General features: G+C 44.2%; 1 protein-coding gene across 7 annotated transcripts in view; it reads right to left on the reverse strand.

Moving 5' to 3' along the window:
* Nucleotides 1-18,489, reverse strand: part of ehmt1b (euchromatic histone-lysine N-methyltransferase 1b) — a 59,431-nt gene extending 40,942 nt beyond the window's left edge. For 2 of the 7 annotated variants that reach the window (XM_035391136.1, XM_035391135.1), the window contains exon 1: nucleotides 17,637-17,730. In XM_035391136.1, coding sequence (XP_035247027.1) covers nucleotides 17,637-17,657 — 21 coding nt within the window. In that variant the 5' untranslated portion in view covers nucleotides 17,658-17,730. Of the gene's footprint in view, nucleotides 1-2,855; nucleotides 2,973-14,277; nucleotides 14,412-17,636; nucleotides 17,731-18,399 lie in introns of those variants that run through there. The other 5 variants (XM_035391141.1, XM_035391139.1, XM_035391133.1 and 2 more) reach the window with 4 other exon arrangements.
* Between the last annotated feature and the right edge of the window lie 2,185 nt (nucleotides 18,490-20,674).

The following is a 20,674-nucleotide window of genomic DNA, read 5'->3' on the forward strand; positions in this document are numbered from 1 at the left end:
GTGACCCTTGACCCCCTGGCCAGGACTACAGGACTCCCTGTGAGACACGTTCTAGAAAACAAAACTAAACAACCTTCGGACCTCATGCATTTAGGCCTATCTTCCATTTTATCTCTCAATTATCTTTCATCATCTCTCTCTACCAACAGACTTCAGGTTTACATGCAATTAATGAGTATTGCCAAGAGTGTCATCAATTATTAAAGAATAATACACAATACTCTCTCTGCGTCTTTCTCTCCATCATATCTCTCTCCTCATCATCTCTCTCAACCCCAAATTTCAAGCATGTTTTGCCTGACCTACAGTGGTATCAACTAGATGTAAAGAATAGCATATATTTAAACATGTCTCTTTCAGCATCATACTTCTCTTGTTCTTTCCTTAAAGATACAGCTTGAACCATAATAAATCCATGCGCGTTTCCACTGTTAGATCAGATTAGAAACAGGTTTACCACTCACACACCCACAATCACCACAGAAGCAAACTTAACACAGTTACCCTGTACCGTCCTTCCCTGTCCTCAAACAATCTTCAGCTTCAGCGGCCATTTTAACTCGCAAGATGTAGGCTAATCTTCACAAGATGCCCGACATGCAGGCTTTGTCCTCATTGCCCCCTCCTCTGGTTCAGCTAAAAAGCCACACTAGGCGAGAATCAGCGGTGTTAAAGTTCCCATCTTCAAATTACATCAATTAACACCACTCACTTCACAGCTGTCACTGGTTTCTACTAATCCCCCTCCTACCGAACCCCTGCAATCTTAAACATGCCTCCACTTTCACACTCTGAGTCACGCCACATTACAGGTCAGAGGTCATATTCATACTCCACTTTCTAGCCCACACCTGTCAGGTGACACCCCCTTGAAAAGCCTTCTTAAATCCAGAATCGACCATTTCCTCTTTCCTTCCGGTGAGAAGCCACTGCAGTGGCCTAATATAATGGGTAAAAGAAACACTGCAGATGTCTCATTAGTGTTCTCTCCTGGCCTCGATAAGAGCAAATGGACGTACAAACACGCGTGTGTCTGCTGCTGGACAGGCCGGCTCAATCACACCATACAAGGCCTGGCAGGATTAGGACAATCAAGGTCAGAACAGTCATGTACTTCCGTCAGTTAGCCAGGAAAAAAAACAGCAACTGAAAACATGTTCTACACCATACCTTAAAGAAATACAATAAAACCACACAACCACTCACTGTGCCAGGCTGTGCGTCAGACTGTCACACACACACACACAGAAAGGCTCACTTAAACACGGACACGCAAACACGCATTGACGCACTCTCAGACACGCACGTGCAGGCACAAACAAACACAAATATGCACGCACACACACAATCAGAGGCGCCAAGTAAAAGTCTCAATGCCTCAAGCAACCTTTGGAGCATGCCCAGTCCGGTTCTTACAGCCATTTGGAGAATCAGCAGGCCAAAACTAACTTTCATTTTCAGATTCGTTCGACTGAAAGAGAAACAGCAGTCCTTTCCTTTCCTCTCCTCAATCTCCAGCCCAAAACCTCAAAAACAAGGTATTAATTCAAGGCCCGATATGAAATCTTATTCACAGTCTCTCCTGTTCCGTCTGAACAGAGCCTGATGCTGAGCTGAGCTGAGCACAGACAGCAGAGAGAAGAGTAGTCAGTTCAGCCTCCCACACCTCTTCCGAAGGGAGAGTGGAGGCTTTTCCAAAGTGAGCAGCCAGACTCAAACACAAGGCCCCACCGTTTGCCTGCTCAGCTCTGGCCAAACTGTGAGCACAAAGAGGCGTGTATGCACATATGTGTGTGCGAGTGAACACACACAAACACACACACACACACGCACACATCTCAAGGGAAGAAGCCAGATGTTTCCACGCATGTGAAAAAAAAGATAATTTCCTTTTATCTTGCAAAAAAAAAAAAAAAAAAAGACACTGCTGGTGTCAAGGAAAAAACACTCAGGAAGTAATTGGCAGGAAATCACCAAGAAAGAAGATGAAAAAGGAAGAGCCGCCTTGGCCCTAAATTTAGCCAGCTTAGCCACTGACCACTTAAAATTCCTTCGGTGTATCCAAATATCCATGAGGCCGAGCTCGATAGTCTACCTCAGAACAGCATTATTTGCAATACGTGAGCACGCACAGATACGGGATGGTCCAGAAGCTAACATGGCAACCCTTCTTGCATCATCACAAAGCCTCCAGACAACCGTCACACCCAGGCAGATCGCAACGCGGAGACAAAAAAAAAAAACTACTATGGAAAACCACTTGAAAGAACAAAGGAAAAAAAAAGCCAATATCATTGTAATGATGAGCCTGAAACACTGAGCAAAGACTCTGACATTTCTCCCTCTTACACCGAAGCCACAAGTAGGGGCAAAATAAAATAAAACACTATGGCCGTAAGAACTCCACACTCTTAAAGCCTCTGAGTAAGGCTTGAGTCCTTAACTGCGCCTGAGTAGACTATGTGCCTGAAAAAGGTCTTCCACTGTTGGTCCCTGCACAACACAAGGACTGGAAAATGGGGAAACAGCCTGCTCAGGTGGACCGGACTCAATCAGCCAATCCCTACTAATCATTCCACCAACCATCAATGCAAAGTGAATGAATAAATAAATAAATAAACAAAATAATAAATAAAAATTTCACAGGCAGAATGAAATTCCCAAAGGATAAATAAACAGAAAAAAAGAAACATGCTAAAGACCACAAACCAAAAAATAAAAACAGCAAGGACAGAGCCATGAAGCACAGCTCACTCAATCTGCTCCAACCTCTGTTCGAGGAGGACAAAAAAATAAATGAAAAAGGAAAAGATTCATTTTCCTCTAAGTCGTGCCCTCCAGAAACATGGCAGTACCTGGTTCAGCCTGTGGATTTCCATTGATGGGAAGGAAAGAGAGACAGAGAGATACAGAGAGGAGCTCCAAACACTTTCGTCTAGCTTCCCACACATGCACAGTCCGTGCCCAAGTCACGTGATCAATCTCTCTGTAGAATCTCTGACATAGGCCTCGCTGAGCATGCTCAGTGAGAGCCTGGCTGTTCTTGACAGAGAAGAAGGGGGGGGGAGAATATAACGCAGCCATTTCGTGGAACGGAACCTTGTGTGAACAATGGGGGCCGTCAAGATAGCTGGCCGGTTTCTGCATTTCTATACCAACTCCACTGAAATCTAATACCACAATGGGTTTTTTTTAATATAGCTGAGTAATTCATGACACCAGTTAAGCCCACAGAGCTTTTTTCTTTCTCAATTCAGGAGCTTACTCTACGAACAACAACAAAAAAACAACCAAACCCTCTCTTAAAAGAACCTTATATCTCAACCCCTTTCCTTTGGATTGTTTTTTTAATGAAAGTGATGGGTCTTGTAACAAGCTGGGTTTCAAAATAAGCAAATAAATAAATAAAGAAATATGTACCCAAGCTTCCTGCTATGGCTTCACTCAGTTTTTCATTCAATTAATATGCTCCCATTACAGCCTTCTTATTCTTGAGAATATTCTTGTAAAATGAACAATCAACAATCAAACCAGCCTGATGCCCTCTCTACCAGGATTGAAAGGGTTATTCTTTCCCGCATATTTTTAAGGCATAAGCATGCAGTTCCTAGGAAGCTGTATGTGGGTGTTATTTTACACACATTTGTATGCTGATGTTTGTATTTTTTAAAAACACGGTAAGGAACCTAGATATATCAGTATGGCACAGCACAGTCAGTGGCAAAGCGAACAGTAAATATTATTTATCCAACATGGTTAGTTTATAAATCACAAAAGTTCTGAACTTAATTCTCAAAAATAAGCAAATATTATAAAATACAAATAAGTAACGACCTAATGTCTAGTATTAACTAATCAATTAGGCTATGTTTAATATTTGCTATAAATGGACCAAATAAAATCTTACCTATACTTTAGGTTCATATGAGTTTTAGGCCTAGATTATTATATTAGAATTGAATTTACATTAGACACACCCTATGCTAATTAACAACATATATTAACAAGTCACTAAATTACATTTATTTAAAAAAGTTACATAGGCTACATAATACAAGTTTGTTAGCATAGACCAGCCCTTACATTTATTTATTTATTTATTCATTCATTTGTTACATGTTCCGTGTGTCCCACTCATTTTTGGAATCAGCAGCTGCTACACTGCAACGCCACCCACCCGGGCAGGGACCACTGCGACTGAAATTCGTACTCTTCTTTACTCATGAGTAATCCAGCGTCTGTTTCGCACACTACAAGCCACACAGTACCACAGGACAGCTAGCACAGAATGGACTTGGAGATGCTAATCCTTCCCTGATGAGAGCTGACATCCTGTAGGTACCCGTTGAGAAGCTAGAAGGTGCTTTTGCGGCAACAATCCAAAGAATCCTAACTGGCTTTAGTCGAACCCAGAGGTGGGTGAGGAAATAACAGGATAGCCATGGTTTAATGCAAGACAATGGATAACAGTGCTCACAAACGTAGGCTAGATAGAGCGTAGTTTGTCGGAAACTTACTGGACATATATAACCTAGCGGAAAAGGGGTATAAAGTATTAAAAATAAGGGCCCTGAAAGCTAGCTACCTGTTCAACTAGGCAGACCGCTTGTCGATAAAACAGGAAAATGCGACAGCGTGAACAATAAAGTTATTCAAATCAAGGCAAAGTTCCGAACAAAGGTCAACCCAGCTTCATAAACGTGCGTGCAGAAGCACTGTGCAACACGATACCAGCATCATATAAAATCGTTTTCCACAAGACTGAATTATTTGCACTATTGCACTTTTCTCAGAATATCTTCTTGACCACCTAGGTGTTAGTAATGAGAGACTGACCAGAATGGCACAGCGTTTCATCCAGGACTCACTTAAAGAGAGCTAAATAGGTCGCCTACTTTTTTTAAGGGGGTCACTTTCAAATGTCAGGGGTCGGGACACACATTTAAAACAATTCCTTTGATTGATGATCTTTAATGTTAACAAATGAATAATCGATAGGGTTAAAGGAAGTTCTAGCTATATAGCTCACCAATAAACAAGCACGAAACCATCCAGACCCATGGCGCAACTATACTAACTATATAGCTAGTTAGCTATGGCATGTCCTCACCTCTGTAACGCTATTTGTTGTCCTCCGTGTGTCCATACATTTCTATCGGTGGTTGTAGCTGTGTGTCCTTAGCTCCTACTCATGTGAGCAGGATAGCGTTAACTAAAGTAGGCGATCTGTATGCGCTAGTTAGCACAATGCCTTTATCTGTCTGCATCTCTCGAAATCACCACTTCGAACGGCACGACATGTTTAAGCACAGCTGTATCGCCTAACGTTACTTTAGCTAACCCTAACATGTTCGAGTTTCGTCTACTCCTACTAAACGAAGCACCACCTGCGCATGCGTCCTACTAAACGTCCTTCTCAGATCGTCCGTGAGTGAGTGAGTGAGTGACCACAATTTGCCATGCATAGCCCATGGCGGAAGTTCCTGCGCGATGTGGGAAAAAGAGAGTAGCACAAGAGGCAGTATTTTTCCTGACAGCAGGCTTTCACCCACATTCCAAACGCACAGAAATCAGTCATGTCGTAATTCCCTTCAGCTTTGTTAGCATTTCCGGATCAAAAAAATAGACGGCCTATTTTTTTTTTAGCCTTTATTGTTGCTATTGTTGTTTTCTGTTCTTGTTAGTAATTTTCAAGTTATTCAAGAGCAGTGTCTTTAAATTTTTGTCTAAGTAATGTCAGTTTTGATAGAGCCGCAATGGGCCTCAAAAGCCGGGTCGTCATTCCCTTCAGGTTCGTCGGCATTTTCAAGACTTCCGGATCAAAACATTTTATGGCCTATGGGAGAAATTTCCATTTCCCCAATTCCTTCAAAATAATTTATGAGAGTGGGACGTTTTTTTGTATATGAAAAAAGAATGCTTCTCACCCATTTTTTATAATCTAAAAAATTTTGCATAATTTTAAAAACCAAATTGCTAAAGGCTAACGGCTAAGTGGCTAAATGTCAAATTCCACAATTCTCGGTATCCAAATCGATACCACAGTAAAAAAAGAAAGAAATCCCGTGTACTTTAGCAAACAATTAACCACAAGGCCTGAGATCACAAATATGTGATTACAATGTTCTTCACTGAACATTGTAATGTTGACATAAAAATCCATACTGGTAAATTAATTCAACGAATTCACTTAGAATAAAAAAAATAAAAACATTACCAAAAACCTACCCTTCAAAATGGTTTAAAAGCTATGACATTGAAAAAAAGAGAACGGTGACATGTAGCCTTCAAGACTTGAATTAGCAGTGAACAGCAGCTTGTCTCTTTCAAGTACTTAACCAACCATTATTCAAGTAAGCAATATTGCGCTTGCACTCAGTAATAAACTGTAGTGAAAGCATGCAAGCTCGACAATACATTTCTGACAGAAAACGCTGATTTTTTAAAACTTTACTACAGTGGTGATAAAACAAGGAGTGCTTGTGCATTATTAGCCTTTATTGAACGCTGTATGAGGCTAGTATGATGTAGCTAACACAGGCCAATAGCCCTAAACCCAAAAACTTGATTTTTAATGTTACTGGTACAATCTAAAGTTAAACATAAAAGTGTTCGATTATGGTCATCGGTACCAAAAAATTAATGCCCTGAATAAACAGCAAAAACCCCAGTTGAAGATTAAATAAAATCTTTATATATTTTCTGGAAACATCTTCAATTTTGCTTGTGCATTGTAAATGAGCGTAAAGATGCTGTGTAAATTACTTCAAAAGTATGCAGACCAGTGTTCCAGAGTCCGATAAATGTAAACAACGCTTTCAGTGAGATCTATCAGTAGAAGTGCCCGACTTCCTAAATTTTGGAATTGACTCTGGTGGGGTTTTTATGTCTGCAATATGATAACCCTGCCACTAGAAAATTATCCACAAAGTATCTGGTATCAGTTAGCTAGCTAACCTGTAAACAAAACACTCAACCCGCAGGAAGTTTCCTAGGAAGTGACATCGCTTCCACTGTTTGTTAAAAAAAATTTGAAACGTTTAGCCTATATAACGCAAAATACTAATGTATTCGCTTAACATTAATGACGTACACTGAAGTTATAGTAGCTTAGCCCACAGAACAAAGCAAAAGTTCCCTGCCATACAGATTCTCTGAATTTTTCCCACAGTGTGCAGGCAGGACTGGGCTATGCGTGGCAAATTGTGGTCACTCACTCACTCACTAATGGACGTTTTGTAAGACGCATGCGCAGGTGGTGCTTCATTTAGTAGGACGCAGGTGCATCTCCCAAAATCACCACTTTGAATGGAACAAGATTTTTAAGCACAACTTTTTATTGCCTAACGTTACTTTAGTTAACCCTAACATGTTAGCGTTTCGTCTACTTTAGTTAACCTAGTTAGCACATACGGATGCTATCCTGCACGCATGAGTAGGAGCTAAGGACACACCGCTACAACCACCGATACAGATGTATGGACACACGGAGGACAACAAATAGCGTTACAGTGGTGAGGACATGCCATAGCTAGCTAGCTATATAGTTCGCCAAGTTGCGCTGTGGGTCTGGATGATTTCGTGCTTGTTATACTGCCTCATTAGATGGTGCATTCATTATGGTTCATTGATACATTGATGAGCCAATATTCTTTGAATTTTTCTGATATCTTTATAGCAATCCAAGTTTGCACAGCCCATTTTTTATGAGCAAGATAGGTAGCTAGATAATTTCAGGCTGCTAACTAATTTAAATTACCACTGTGTTACATTAGGACAGATTAAGACAGATTAAAGCTATAACACTATAATCCAAGCATCAAATTAGCATTCACAGCATTTAGCTATTTTTAAACAGCTTGGCTAGATAAGGCAAGGTCTCCTTTATATTATGTTTCATTGAAACTTTGCACTATTATTAGCTAGCAAAGCCAGAATGCAAAACAATAGTCCTTTGTTCACTTGCTCGGAATGCTCATTTTCAGTATTAATTTTAAGGAAATTAACTGTTTACCGAGAATTCTTATATCAAATAGAAAATGCACCAATTCTCATTTCATTTATGCTTGATCTATAACTGTTGAAAGCGATCATTTCCTGCATTGTATTGTAGCGTGCACACCAGTAGCCACGACACGGTTGTGTTCAGATAATTGATCCGACTCATCGCAAGTATCGAACTTGTCTCCTCCTCTCCGCTCTCCCTACAGCCAGGCTCATAAACAGGAGCAGAGAAATATATTCCCAGTCACTGAGGATATTTATGGAAACACTTTTGCAAATGGGCAATTTAACCCCGGGAATTATAAAGGACATGGGACGCCCACAATGTCCCTGTAGCTACTGAGACTGGTCCACATTTTATGGAAGGCTCTTAGAGCTACAGTTCTCTCAGCATACCGATGTCATGACACACACACACACAACTTAAGCAGTCACAGGTATGGGGGTACGCTGGCTAGGTACAGTACAGTACACCTCGAAGCCCTTACCACAAACAGGAACTCCAAGTAGTAGCTGAAGCACAAATTTGATGAGAGCAGCAATTCTGTACAGTGAAACAAACGGCAAACATTTCGATATTTTAAGAACTATAAGTAATCTATGAAAGTGTTCCGCAGGTTGAGAGCTGACCGTAGTGTGCTGAATGGCCTACCCTGGCAGAAGTGTTCATTCTCGTCCGCCCCTGAGCTGTGTCAGTGGAAGGGGGAGGGGGAAGGGAGGGTGGGGGGGGGGGGGGTCTGACGGTAATGGTGAGGCAGCAGTGGCACAGGTGTGGTGGGGGGGGAAGGGGGGGGGCACTTGTTGACTCCAGCAGCGCACTCTGCTCCCCTTCTCTAAAGCTCCACAGCTCGTACCTGAATTACAGATGACCGTCCCCAAGGAGCCCCAAGAGGCTACCCCCCCCTCCCACCCCCCCACCCTCCTACCGCTGGGGCACAGTAAGCAGGGGGGTAAGTAGGCATTACCACAGAGGAACATACAGCTTTCGGCAGCACAGAAAGCAGCTTGTGAATTTCATCATCCGCTAGGGTCGACGACTCCCCGCTTGCCTCATCCGCCATCACGGTGAGCCAATCACAATGTTACATAAGCTCTTGGTCTCCTCATAACGAACAAACAAAAAAAACTATACTGGATCATGATATTTTTCGATATGATATATACTTTCATTGAACCCCGTAGGGTAATTAGTCCTCTGCATTTGACCCATCCTAGTTACTTAGGGGCAGTGGGCAGCCACAGTGCAGCGCCCGGGGGACCAACTCCAGTTCTGAGGCCAGTGCCTTGGTCAAGGGCAACTGCAGGAGCGCACCTACCATGCATGTCTTTGTCATGAGAGGATGACATTCTAGATGTAGGCTAGGATGTACTCGCTCAGCTAAAGAGGGTACGTTCGCCTGGTAGATAACCCTCAGACAGAGCTTAGCTGCTACCGTTTCAGAATTCAAACAGACACCCCCCCCCCCCCCCCCCCCCCCTTTAATCAACGGGTCAGCGAACTGGCCAGATGCAGCTTATAAGATCGTAATAAATCACCACCGTCACTTCTCCCCTCCCCCCAACATCACCAATCCAACCACCGACCCACCCCGAACAGGATTAGCCACCTTAAGTCCTCCGTAGGAAAACGAGCACGGACGGACAGGCAGACAGACGGACGGACACTGGAAATAGTTTGGCTTGAAGGCCAAGGATTTTCTAAGGACTGCTTAGACTGGAAAAAAAGATAGACATGCCTCTTCCAGGTTTGGCCACTGTGCAACTGTGTAACAAAAAAAAAAAAAACATGCAATCGTTCCATCCATGGCAAGCCATCAGGGTTCTTTTTGCGAAGGTTCAGGGTTTTAATTCATCCCTGTGGAGCCGAGAAATCCTGACATCACCAGCCATCTCGGTGTACGCACACACTACTAACTTAGTAGCCATTGAGTGTGCTTGTTATTCCTGTAATAAGCACACATGGTGAGCTCAGATGAGGTGAATGGAAATCATGCATTCTTATGTTATCCCCATCTTGCCTGTCTTTAACTGTACGTTTCTGTTGTGATTATTCTGATTCTGCAAGGTAAATAAAGTTGGAGAGTGGCTGCCTTGTAACGTAACTAACCGTTCGGCTGAATGTAAAGTATTCAGCAAGAAGTTAGCAAGCCGTATGAACTGCGTAGTAGTGGAAAAATAGGCACATTTTTCTATCTGGTCAGTGTGAGGACAGCTGTAAATGTGCTATGCTGACAGCCTGCCAAATCACAGACTTCCAGCTACTGCCACCCACACTAGGAGGATGCAGCAATGCCTTTTTTTTTTTTTTTTTTAAACCAAAAGAACAGCTTATTTTTTTTTTTTTTTTTTAAAGACTAGAAGTGGGACACAAAGTTTTAACTGCCACTTCGTGAAGGGGCAGTTCCCCTCCACATACAGTAATGTTCACTCGGGACTGCTGGGCGGCTCACCGCGTTAAGGGCCCGGTGACTCACTCACACGGGCCCCACCGGCAAATCTGGACCGTGCCGTTGCCGAATGGCTAGGAGAAACACAGGGGTGCACACAACAGGCACTAGCGTCGCACGAGGAAGGGAGGAAGTCCATCTGTTACGGTGCACAAAAAGTGTCTTTCGCTGACTCATCTGCGAACCCAACGCGCGAAGTGTGGTGTGAAGCAGCAGGTGACATCACTTGCTTCAGAGAGCTCATGCTCGCCTGCGCTCACCCGAACTGACAACAGAAGTTGCGGTGAACGTAGCAGTGCAAGCATGCTTGGACATTCCAAATTTGGGAGGCAAAGGGGCAAAATGCATTTTAAAATATTAAAATGCACTTCTGAACTGCATTTTTGAATACATATTCAGCCAGTAATGACAGTCCAGTCGCCAGAATGTTCTGTTCTTCCTATCTGACAGAATTATCATAACTGTCCAACCGCTTCCTCAAAGGCGACACCCATCTAACTTCACAGCTCCTGAAAACCAGCCATGCTTTTACTCATCATTACAATTTATAAATAAAGATTTACTAAATGAAATGCATTGTTGAAATGTATAGCCTACATAAAATGTTCAATTGACACGTTTAATGATATAGCAAAATCAGAGCCCAGTGAGGTGCCCGCATATAGCCTAGCTAGCGCTTTGGTACAGATTAGAGGAAGTCGGGTCGTACATGGCGTGAGTTCACAGCTGACAGCCCCCGGCAGGAACTGCGGTTTAGACACCTCGTTCGACCGGGCCCCTCCTCACAGCCGAGCCTGAGAACCCGAGACTGCAAGCTCTCGTACGGATACGGTCGTACGTGAAAACCCTTACGCTTGGAATACAAACTGGGAAAATTACTTCCCCTCTTTTTTTTTTTTTTTTTTTAAAGTTGGTCTCTCCATCACTTAGAACAACATGGGGCAAAAAAAACTGAAATTGCCGCTGCTCCAGCAAGCAAGACTGAGGAGTGAGAATCACACCAAAGTTCAGACTTCTCGGCCGGGGGGGGGGGGGGGGTTGGGGGGGCTCAAGGGGGATGGAGCGATGGCTCTCTCTGCAGCACAGCTGGAGGTGTGACTGCAGGTTTGGCCGACTGCACGCTGGAGTGCCCGTGACAACCCTGCATTAGCAGCACACGCAGCTCACTCAGTGAGACGCGGGGGCCTGAATTTCAAAAACCGCTGCTGGAACCGCAGGTCTCCCTGCTGCAGCAGCAGACCTGAACGAGAGAATAAAAGAGGAGGACAGGAGGAGAGAAGCTCTGCAAACCTCAGGTGAAGGACACAGCCAGCACCTGTCCGTCCGCAATGCGCCACCCGACATGATTAGTCGACTTTCCGATAAAAAATCAGACCCGTCCTAATGGACAGGCTAAGCAAATCGGTCAAATCTTTTTAGAAAACGAGCCAGTCACATTGATTTCCACTGCCCCCGCAGCTTTTCCGCAGGTCATACTACCAATCAGTGACCTTCACCCTTTTACACACACAGTCCCGAGGCACAGAAAAGGAGCACCAGGGTGTCCAAGGCCGTTACTTCCTCCTGCTGAAAAGCACAGCAATGTTTGTTCATTTGCCTTGACAAATGACCACGGCTCACTTCTGACACCAAGGTCGATCTCCAGCTTCAAGCTGAACTACTGAAATCCACACCTGCAGCTAGGCCCAAGTTAGCACCTACGCTAGCAATGCTTGTTTGATGCTCGCAACACTACGAGCCAGTCAGGTTTGTTCGAACACCGCCTAAAAACAAAACCAGGTTTCAAACTAAACTAAACTCTTGAAACCCACACTCACGATTGAACTCAAGGCTGCCTGGGTAGAAACAGAAATCCTAGTCAGTTGTAATGCTCACGATCATGTGGGCCATACTTCTGTTGCCACAACGTAGCAGCGGGCCAAAGTCTATCGGACGTGGAGGGAGCGCAACTGTGTGCTTAAACCGCCTGAACAAAAGACTGCAGGTGGATGCGCGAAGCTCTCGGGCGCGAAGATTTCCCTCGGCTCCTCACGAGGGGCTCCCAAAGCCCACATCAGCAGAGGGGAGGAGCCGAGCTCCGGTGCGGTGTCGGCCTCAGGCCTCAGGTAAAAGACGTGGCCTGCATCCCCGCCGCGCCGCGGCTACTGCACAGGCTAATTCACAGCAGTAAACCCGTCAAACGGCAGTAGGTCACCAGAGGGGCAGAGCACAGCTCGAGTCAGAGAACGGCTGCGATGGACTAACCCCCCCCCCCCCCCCCCCCCCCCGCACAGCGAGAGAGGACATCAGAGAACAACAAAACAGAACCATGATAACAGGCCATTCGGCCCGTCTAAGCTCTCCATTCACCTGCAAACCAAAGAGCATCCGGCTGCACTGTCTGTGTGAGGCCTGGATGTCAACACCCCAAAGGTTTCTGCCTCCACCACATGACCTGAAGAGCTGTTACACACACTGACGACACTCAACCTGACAATTTTTTATTTAATTTTTTTTAAGTTCACTTTAATTACTTTTATGAATTTGGGGCGACATAGCTCAGGAGGTAAGAGCGTTTGTCTGGCAGTCGGAGGGTTGCCAGTTCGATCCCCCACCCTGGGCGTGTCAAAGTGTCCCTGAGCAAGACACTTAATCCCTAATTGCTCCCAACGAGCTGATTGGTACCTTGCACCTGGCAGCCTTTCACCTTTAGTGTGTGAGTGTGTGTGTGTGAATGGGTGAATGAGAGGCATCAATTGTAAAGCGCTTTGGATAAAAGCGCTATATAAATGCAGTCCATTTACCATTTACCATGAATTTATAAACCTCAATTAAATTCCAGCTCACTACGAGCGTGTGAAAAACACATACAGTAGTAACACCTACAGATGAGCTCCTGGCGCTGCCCTCCCTCACTAATACCAGCTCCGTTTCCCATAAGCCAGCGCGGTACCAATTCTGCATTCAAAGGTACCAGTGGTCATCGATACGTTATTGTGACACTTGTCCCAAGCCCATGGAAGAAAGTGTGCATTTCTTTTTCAAGAAGGGGGAAAAAAGGGATTACTCATTTCATTTTAATAGCCGCACCTCTCCTCCAGAAACGAAACATTTGGACTGCAGGCCTAATGACAGCACTGACACACTGACTTGACAGTGTTTGCCCAGGACTGGCATATTGTGGAGATAAAAACACTGAACTGTGCAGGCCACACACACACACACACACACACACACGTCTTTAGCCAAAAGCACCCATGGGTCCACAAATAAATGAAACTTGTTTAACAAGCTTTCATCTCGTCTTGAAGTTGGATGACAATTTCCGAGCGTCAGAAAAAGCACATTCCCAAAAGTGACTCATGGGTAAAGGAGAAATTCGATCATAATCCATGATTCACCCGTCTGGCACGCTCTCCTGTTGTTTCCAGTGAGCGCAAATGGGCCCTCCTGTGCTGTCCTTCAACGGTGTCGACAGAGATCCCGTGCTCTCCTGTCCGGCTCGACAAAAAAAAATAACAGCCTAAACGTGGATCTCCCGGGTAGTTACATGGCTAACGTGGACAGCCCCAATAAAACAGCCTGACAGTTCAAAAAGCAGCTGAAAGCAAAACAGGAGGAATGAGAAGAAAAAACAACCTAAAAGAAAAAAAAAACGAATCCCTCAGACACTGCGAAAAGAAAATGACCGGAATGAAACACGGCAACGTGGAACTGAACCAAATCAGGAAACAGAGGGAAGACAAACAACAGCAACAGCTAACCAAACCAACAAAGAAACAACAACAGGCAGTCCAATGAGAACGGAGGTGAAGGAAAAGGTCTTTCAGCAAAGGAACCGCCATACCTTGGTCAGCCGAGAGGGCCTCTTGCTTTGAACGGCAAGGCAGCAGCCAGACACAATCCTCAAGGCTTTTGAGGCCTACACTGCCGCTCTGCCCACCGTTCCCCTCCCCCCCCAGTTGTAGGTGCAGCCTAGGCCGTTCTGAGCATGCTCAGTGGAGCCAGGGCTTGGGGGGAGAGAGAGAGAGAGAGAGAGAGAGAGAGAGAGAGAGAGAGAGAGAGCAGGGAGAACCAGCTCTCGTGGCTCAAGCCATGCAAACCCAGGATCTCTCCGACAGAAAACCTACAGTAGATCTGGGCTCAACTGCTTGCGTTTGTGCACGGCAGCCAAAGGACCGGTCTGATCCGCTTATGTGTTCTCCTCGATCTTGTACCATCTCTTTATGGACAGCTAACATTATGTCATTTTTAGACCTTTAGAGAAGGGGGGGAAAAATGTCCAAGCTTGCTCACCTTGGTACTGCCTCCCTCCCACTCCCACCACCCTCCCCATCCCCCCCCCCCCCCCCCCCCCAACCAACCAACCAACAACAATAAAGGTCCACCCAAGACCAACATGTCCCTCCTCACAGGGGCAGTTGGAAATGCTGTGCGTGAAGACTCCCTCCTCTAATCCTCAACATGACACGCAAAGAGAAACGAACGGCTTAAAAGGCCTCAAAGCAGTCAGCCATATTCTCTGCTGGCAGCCACTTCTGTTTCACGCCATATGAAGTAGGCCTTTTCAGATGTGAATACAGTCCTGTGCGTGTGCCAGATCTGAATGAAGTTCTTGATCAAAACAGTCTCTCCGGAGTGCAGCTTTCTGCGGGATTTGAAGCGATAACCCCCTAGTGCCGCCACCTTCACTACAAACAAAATATTTCATCTGTAGGCCTACTATTCAAAAATCTCAACATACGTTTTCATCAAATACGACGTGGCTACAACCTGTGGGGTGTGGACTCGTTTTACATAGCTATTCATTACACTGAAGCAGTCATTTATGGCTGAAAAAAACAAACAAAGAAATGAGTGACTGCATTTCTAAAACTGTATGTATAGCTCGTTTTATGCTGTTGTCAGGCGAAGAACCAGGCCACATCAGAACTGGCAGTTGAAGCGTTTTCCAGCTATAAAAGCTTGAACGTTCTAATGCCATCGGGCCTGGCTCAAAGACTCTTTGCTCAGCAAAATGGGCCGGTTTAACATTTGACTAAATAGAAAATTACATCAAAGCCGCATTGCTAAATAGACTCCTGGAATATCTCCGATGCCGTTTGGCGACATGACTTGACGTTGCTGACACAGCCAATAGCAGCAGCTACTGATTATTGTCATTAATGATAGAACGCTTCAGATTAGACCTACTCGTTACATATATAGATATTTTTGGTGATCCTGGTCCATTTCATCTAACTGTGTGGCGTTCGCGCAGGTCCTTGGAGGAGTGGGCTTTGAATTAATTGATACCGTCTACGAGAAACACAGCCGGTGCACACTTTTCCGTGGTGAAACACGAAGACACAGTAGGCCGCGGCAGGGAGAACTGTTCACCAGTCTTCAGTCGCGGCTCGCGAGCTCCCTCTAAAGACTAGTCACTGCATAACCATTCACAACAACCGTCAATCAAAAGCGTAAAGGACGAACCGCGAATAAAAGCGTACATTGAAAGGAAACATTAACAGCCGTTACAAAAGTAGATACCAAAACATTTCAAAATATTTATTTATTCCAGACTTTAACACAACGAAACTGAAGTAAAGCCAGTGTTACATAAAGTTGATGTAAACGGACGTGGGGAAATTACAATTTAGCTATCGATAGCAATCATTATCAAATACTGTAATGCAAACCGCAGAGCATGCGAAAATGTATTGTTGCATCTTGGGTAGAAAATGTTGCTTTTATATCAATCGACTTCATGGACCAGAACACCAAGATTCTAAACATCCCTCGCGCTATATTGGATGTAAAAGAGTTAGCTAGGCTACAGTAGCCTATATAGAGAGCAACAAATTAGCTTTGGCAGTGAAAGATTAAACAGTTACTTTGTGTAGCTAACGGTTCCCAGCAATTCAGGATAAATCCATCTGCTCTGCACCAGACACTGCACCGACCAAATGGGCAGGAATTTGGGGAACTGTGGTCAGGTTGCCACGTTATTTATTACGCTACACTTGCTATAACAGAATGTGAAAGCGGTGTTTGCGACAATCAGTACAGACGTACGGGAAACAATGCTGCCGAGGAGGCCAATTCGTTCTCCTGTAGCTGGGGTCCATGTGCATCACATATATATCATCAGTATTTGGAAATCAACAAAATTGTCGGTGCAGTGTGCACGTCAGTTAATTTATGAAATAGGTTTCAGTATATAGGTATGAACATGACTTAAAAGAGGCTTGTTACCCGATAGGCATGGTGGTAAGCTAAGTTAGCTGTGTTGATAACCTGTGAATATCACCTACCCCACATTTTAGAAGTTGTAACTCGGAAGTGATCCGATTTATTTTGCTTTCCAAGTTAGCTAGCTGTGACAGCTGGGTCGCTGATACACAGTTCCAAATGTACACAAAATTAGGGCTGGTTCGTTTGTTCACCTAGATGGCAAACTAGCTAGCTAGATTACCAACAATTGCCACTGCTCGTCTAACTTACACTACACAATTTGGATAGCTAGCTAAGTGATATTAACATCGGTCGACTAACACATTCGCCGTTTGAGCGTGCCGTCAGCTACCCAGTTTAAAAAACAAATCTGATTCATTTAGCTAGCTAACGTTAGCTACCCATTTTCCCGGCGCTATAAGCGAGCCAGCTAGTCTAGCAGAACACAAAGCAAACTATGTAGACTGCAAAAGGTTTGATTTTGTTCAGCATAGCAGAAAAGTACAGTCGACATCGCCGCACGCACCGTGCAGCAGTTTTGATAACAGTGTGCAAAACAGTATATTTTCATTGCAGTTTTTGTTTCTATTTACAATAGCAACACTGAAATCGGACTGCCGGATAGCACCGGGGCCCAGGAACTAGTATTCCTGAAACAGTCCCCATTGTCTAGTCGTGCGTACTACGCTCCATACAGATGTCAGGGCATAAACCCTCTCGTTCGAGAGGCCACCCCCATTAATTCTGTCCATAAGGATTCACGCACACTCAAATGCCGAGTCCACACAAAAGCGCAGAGTTTCCGAATTGAAAAACACAGGCGGGCAGTTTGAAAATTAAGGCGCTCAGAGATAACGTAACACTAGTTTTGGCTTCGACCCAGCGCTGTGCGCACCTTTGGGTGTTGTGTTCTGGTTATGCCCAATCGTTCGGCAACCAAATAGCGAGATTCCAGCGATAGAAAGTTACAACGTTAAAGCTCTTTTCCCTTACCTCAGCTTTCACTGAAGCCATGGCTCCTCAGCCTTCCACTAGTCTCCGCCTACTCGTGTGACGTCACTGCGTTCATTTCCAGCCCCCCTTGCTAATGTTAGGTTATTGAGTGGTTTAGAATTTACAATGGCCATACTGTAATTTATGCCTTGTGGGTCATAATTAGCCTACTCCTTTCATATTTTGCGTGGTTTCCGACTGGGAGCGATGACGTGTGATTGAGTCGTGCTTGGATATGAAGCCTACATTTAAATTATGTTACCGTTATTAAAAAGGCGATTATGTTTAGATTCTTAGTCAAATTAAACGGGGAAGACACGTTTTGGAATGCTATTGGACCCTTTAAGATTATGGTAAATTCTTTCATGAGAAGCATTCGCTATGAACAGTCACGGAATATGCACGAACAAATAGCATTAAAGACAAGAGTCAAGATCATGGATGAAGTCGTCGTAACTAATAAAATGTACTGAAACCCAGTAAATTATAGCAAACTATTGCTTTTTTGTTTATTAGCAGTCGCTAAATATTCTCGAGATGGGCTATTTTGTACAGCCATAATTTGGGAGGTAGCAACGTCGAAGGAAGATCCCTTACCCCTTGCTGTATCGTAGCCTATTATGTCTGATTTCTTTAATGTAAAATCGTCTTTGGTATCAAACATAAAAGTGCCGCACTATGTGACTTATTATAAAGTGGGTATTCTGAGGATCTTTCCGGAGGAGAGCGCTTCCTCTGTTACAGAGAATAGGTTACGCATCACCTGGAGTGGGAGCACGCTCTCTTTCGCTCTTCGTGGCTGGCAGGTACTCAGGCTTGGCTGAGCCCTGATGTCCATGTCCTGGCATGACACCGGGGAGGCTGACCGATCGGGACACGGTTTCCATGGCAACTGGACAAGAGCGGCGCAGCAGGGGATGGAGCTGGCTGTGGTCAGCTCGCTGGCTTGATTGAGGACGGCTGCTGGCTCACTTTCTCGCCCATAGGTGAAGGATCGGCAGCCCAACTGAGACAGAGTCGCACCCTGAGGCAAACAGGCAGCTGCACTGATCACCGGACCCTCCCCCACTCAAAGGGCTGACAGGTGCCATATTGCAGCGAAGTGCCTTTGCTCAAGATCACCCATCGTTGATTTGAACCGGCTACCTCGGAGTTGCAATCCCAGGTCTTCAACCACAACATTACATTGCCTCCCGACGGGGCGACATAGCTCAGGAGGTAAGACCGATTGTCTGGCAGTCGGAGGGTTGCCGGTTCAAACCCTGCCCTGGGCATGTCGAAGTGTCCTTGAGCAAGACACCTAACCCCTAACTGCTCTGGCGAATGAGAGGCATCAATTGTAAAGCGCTTTGGATAAAAGCGCTATATAAATGCAGTCCATTTACCATTACCATTTACCTCCCTATAAATATGTTTCTCTAACCCCTGTGTTCACCTCAATGTTCAGCTCCCTCGGCATTGTCTTAAAATAACTTTTTCTCCGGCATGCAAGTCGGAGATCAAAAGCCACCTCAGAGGCCATGGTTCACAGAGACATCCAGGTCCATACGGATGAAGTGTCTCTGAGTAGGAGTCCTAGTTAGGATCAATTTGAGCCTTTACTTCATAATTGATAAGGCTATGATGTGGGCAGGGGAAAGCTTGATCATAGGATCAGTACTCATAGTTAGAGCAGGGGTCTAAAACATGCTATCAGCAGCCAATTTAAGCCTTGGAAACGAGGTGTGTAGACTCTTAAGCCAATCATTGACTTAAATCAAGCACTTAAACATCAAAGACCAGTCACAGTGACTCTCCGGGGCTTGAGTTACAGATCCTTGCCTTAGAGCTTCAAGATCATTTGAATCACTTGAGACAGCGGTGAGGAGATAACTATTCAGAATAAATTTCACCTCACACGTGACACTGTGGAGTCCTTCATCATCAAGCATTTGCAGTTTTGCAATGGATAGCAAAATTTTCTTAACGAGTTGCATCCATCTTTCTCTTACTCCGTGACAGGTTCCAGAAGATGGATTAAAAATCCTTTTGCTGAAGAGTGTGTTCTATTTTGGCAGTATTCCATTCTTGATGCACATCCTCCAACTAATTTTTTGTTGAAGTTTGTTCCATAGTCTGATCTGATTTCAACCACTTGTCTTTTCCTACTAATAAAACATCTCAAGGCGTTTATACATGAATCTGTATCCAAAGATTGGGCCAGCTCTAGATGTACAGCAAGACTTGTAAGACAAGTAAACAGAAGTCAGTATCATCGGACAAAAATGATTTTCACCTCTATTGAGCAAAAATATTCCATACCAACATGAGTAAATGGCAGACAATGTGATACAAACAAGTCTGCTCTTTGTGATAGTGATACTCGATCTAGGACCGAGTTGTAGAACCACAAAAAAAAAGAAAAACGGCTCTAACAGTATAAAATATGGTTAAAAAATCTCTAGAAGAATGTGCTTTTGTGGATGTACTGCTTGTCGGTTTTCATGGAATGAATTTTACAAAGGAAAGATAAAAATTTTATTTGGTAGAATACTTAGCTGGAAATGTCAAAAAGCCTGATACATTTAAAACAATTTTATTAGTACAGTGTACATTAATGATTTAAAACAACTCTTTCTTTAAATGGAACATAGATTCACTAAGGTGCTATTCAGAACATTTCTGGTAGGATAAAGGGAAATTTATTATCATTACTATTATTACTCAGATGTTTTGTACACACAGGACAAACTGTTACAAGTAGAAAAATACAAAACCGCACGTCTTTCACGAGGGGTGAAACTCCTGTACAGCCGAAAACAACACAATGAAATCAATAAAGCCATAGAACCTTGTGTGGAGAAAAATGCAAACTGTAGACACTCTGGATAAAGGCAGCTTTAAATGACTTTCAAAAAGACCTTACCAACAATGCACTCTCAGAAAGGGGTAGAGATAATAAAGGTAAAGATACATAGGACAAAAATTGCACGGTGCCCTCTTATGTGAAATAACTTGGATGGGTAAAAATTAAATCAGGCCAGTCAGAAATGCAATGA

The sequence above is a fragment of the Anguilla anguilla genome, chromosome 14 (genome assembly GCF_013347855.1).
Source record: "Anguilla anguilla isolate fAngAng1 chromosome 14, fAngAng1.pri, whole genome shotgun sequence".
In the NCBI taxonomy this organism is placed as follows: Eukaryota; Metazoa; Chordata; class Actinopteri; order Anguilliformes; family Anguillidae; genus Anguilla; species Anguilla anguilla.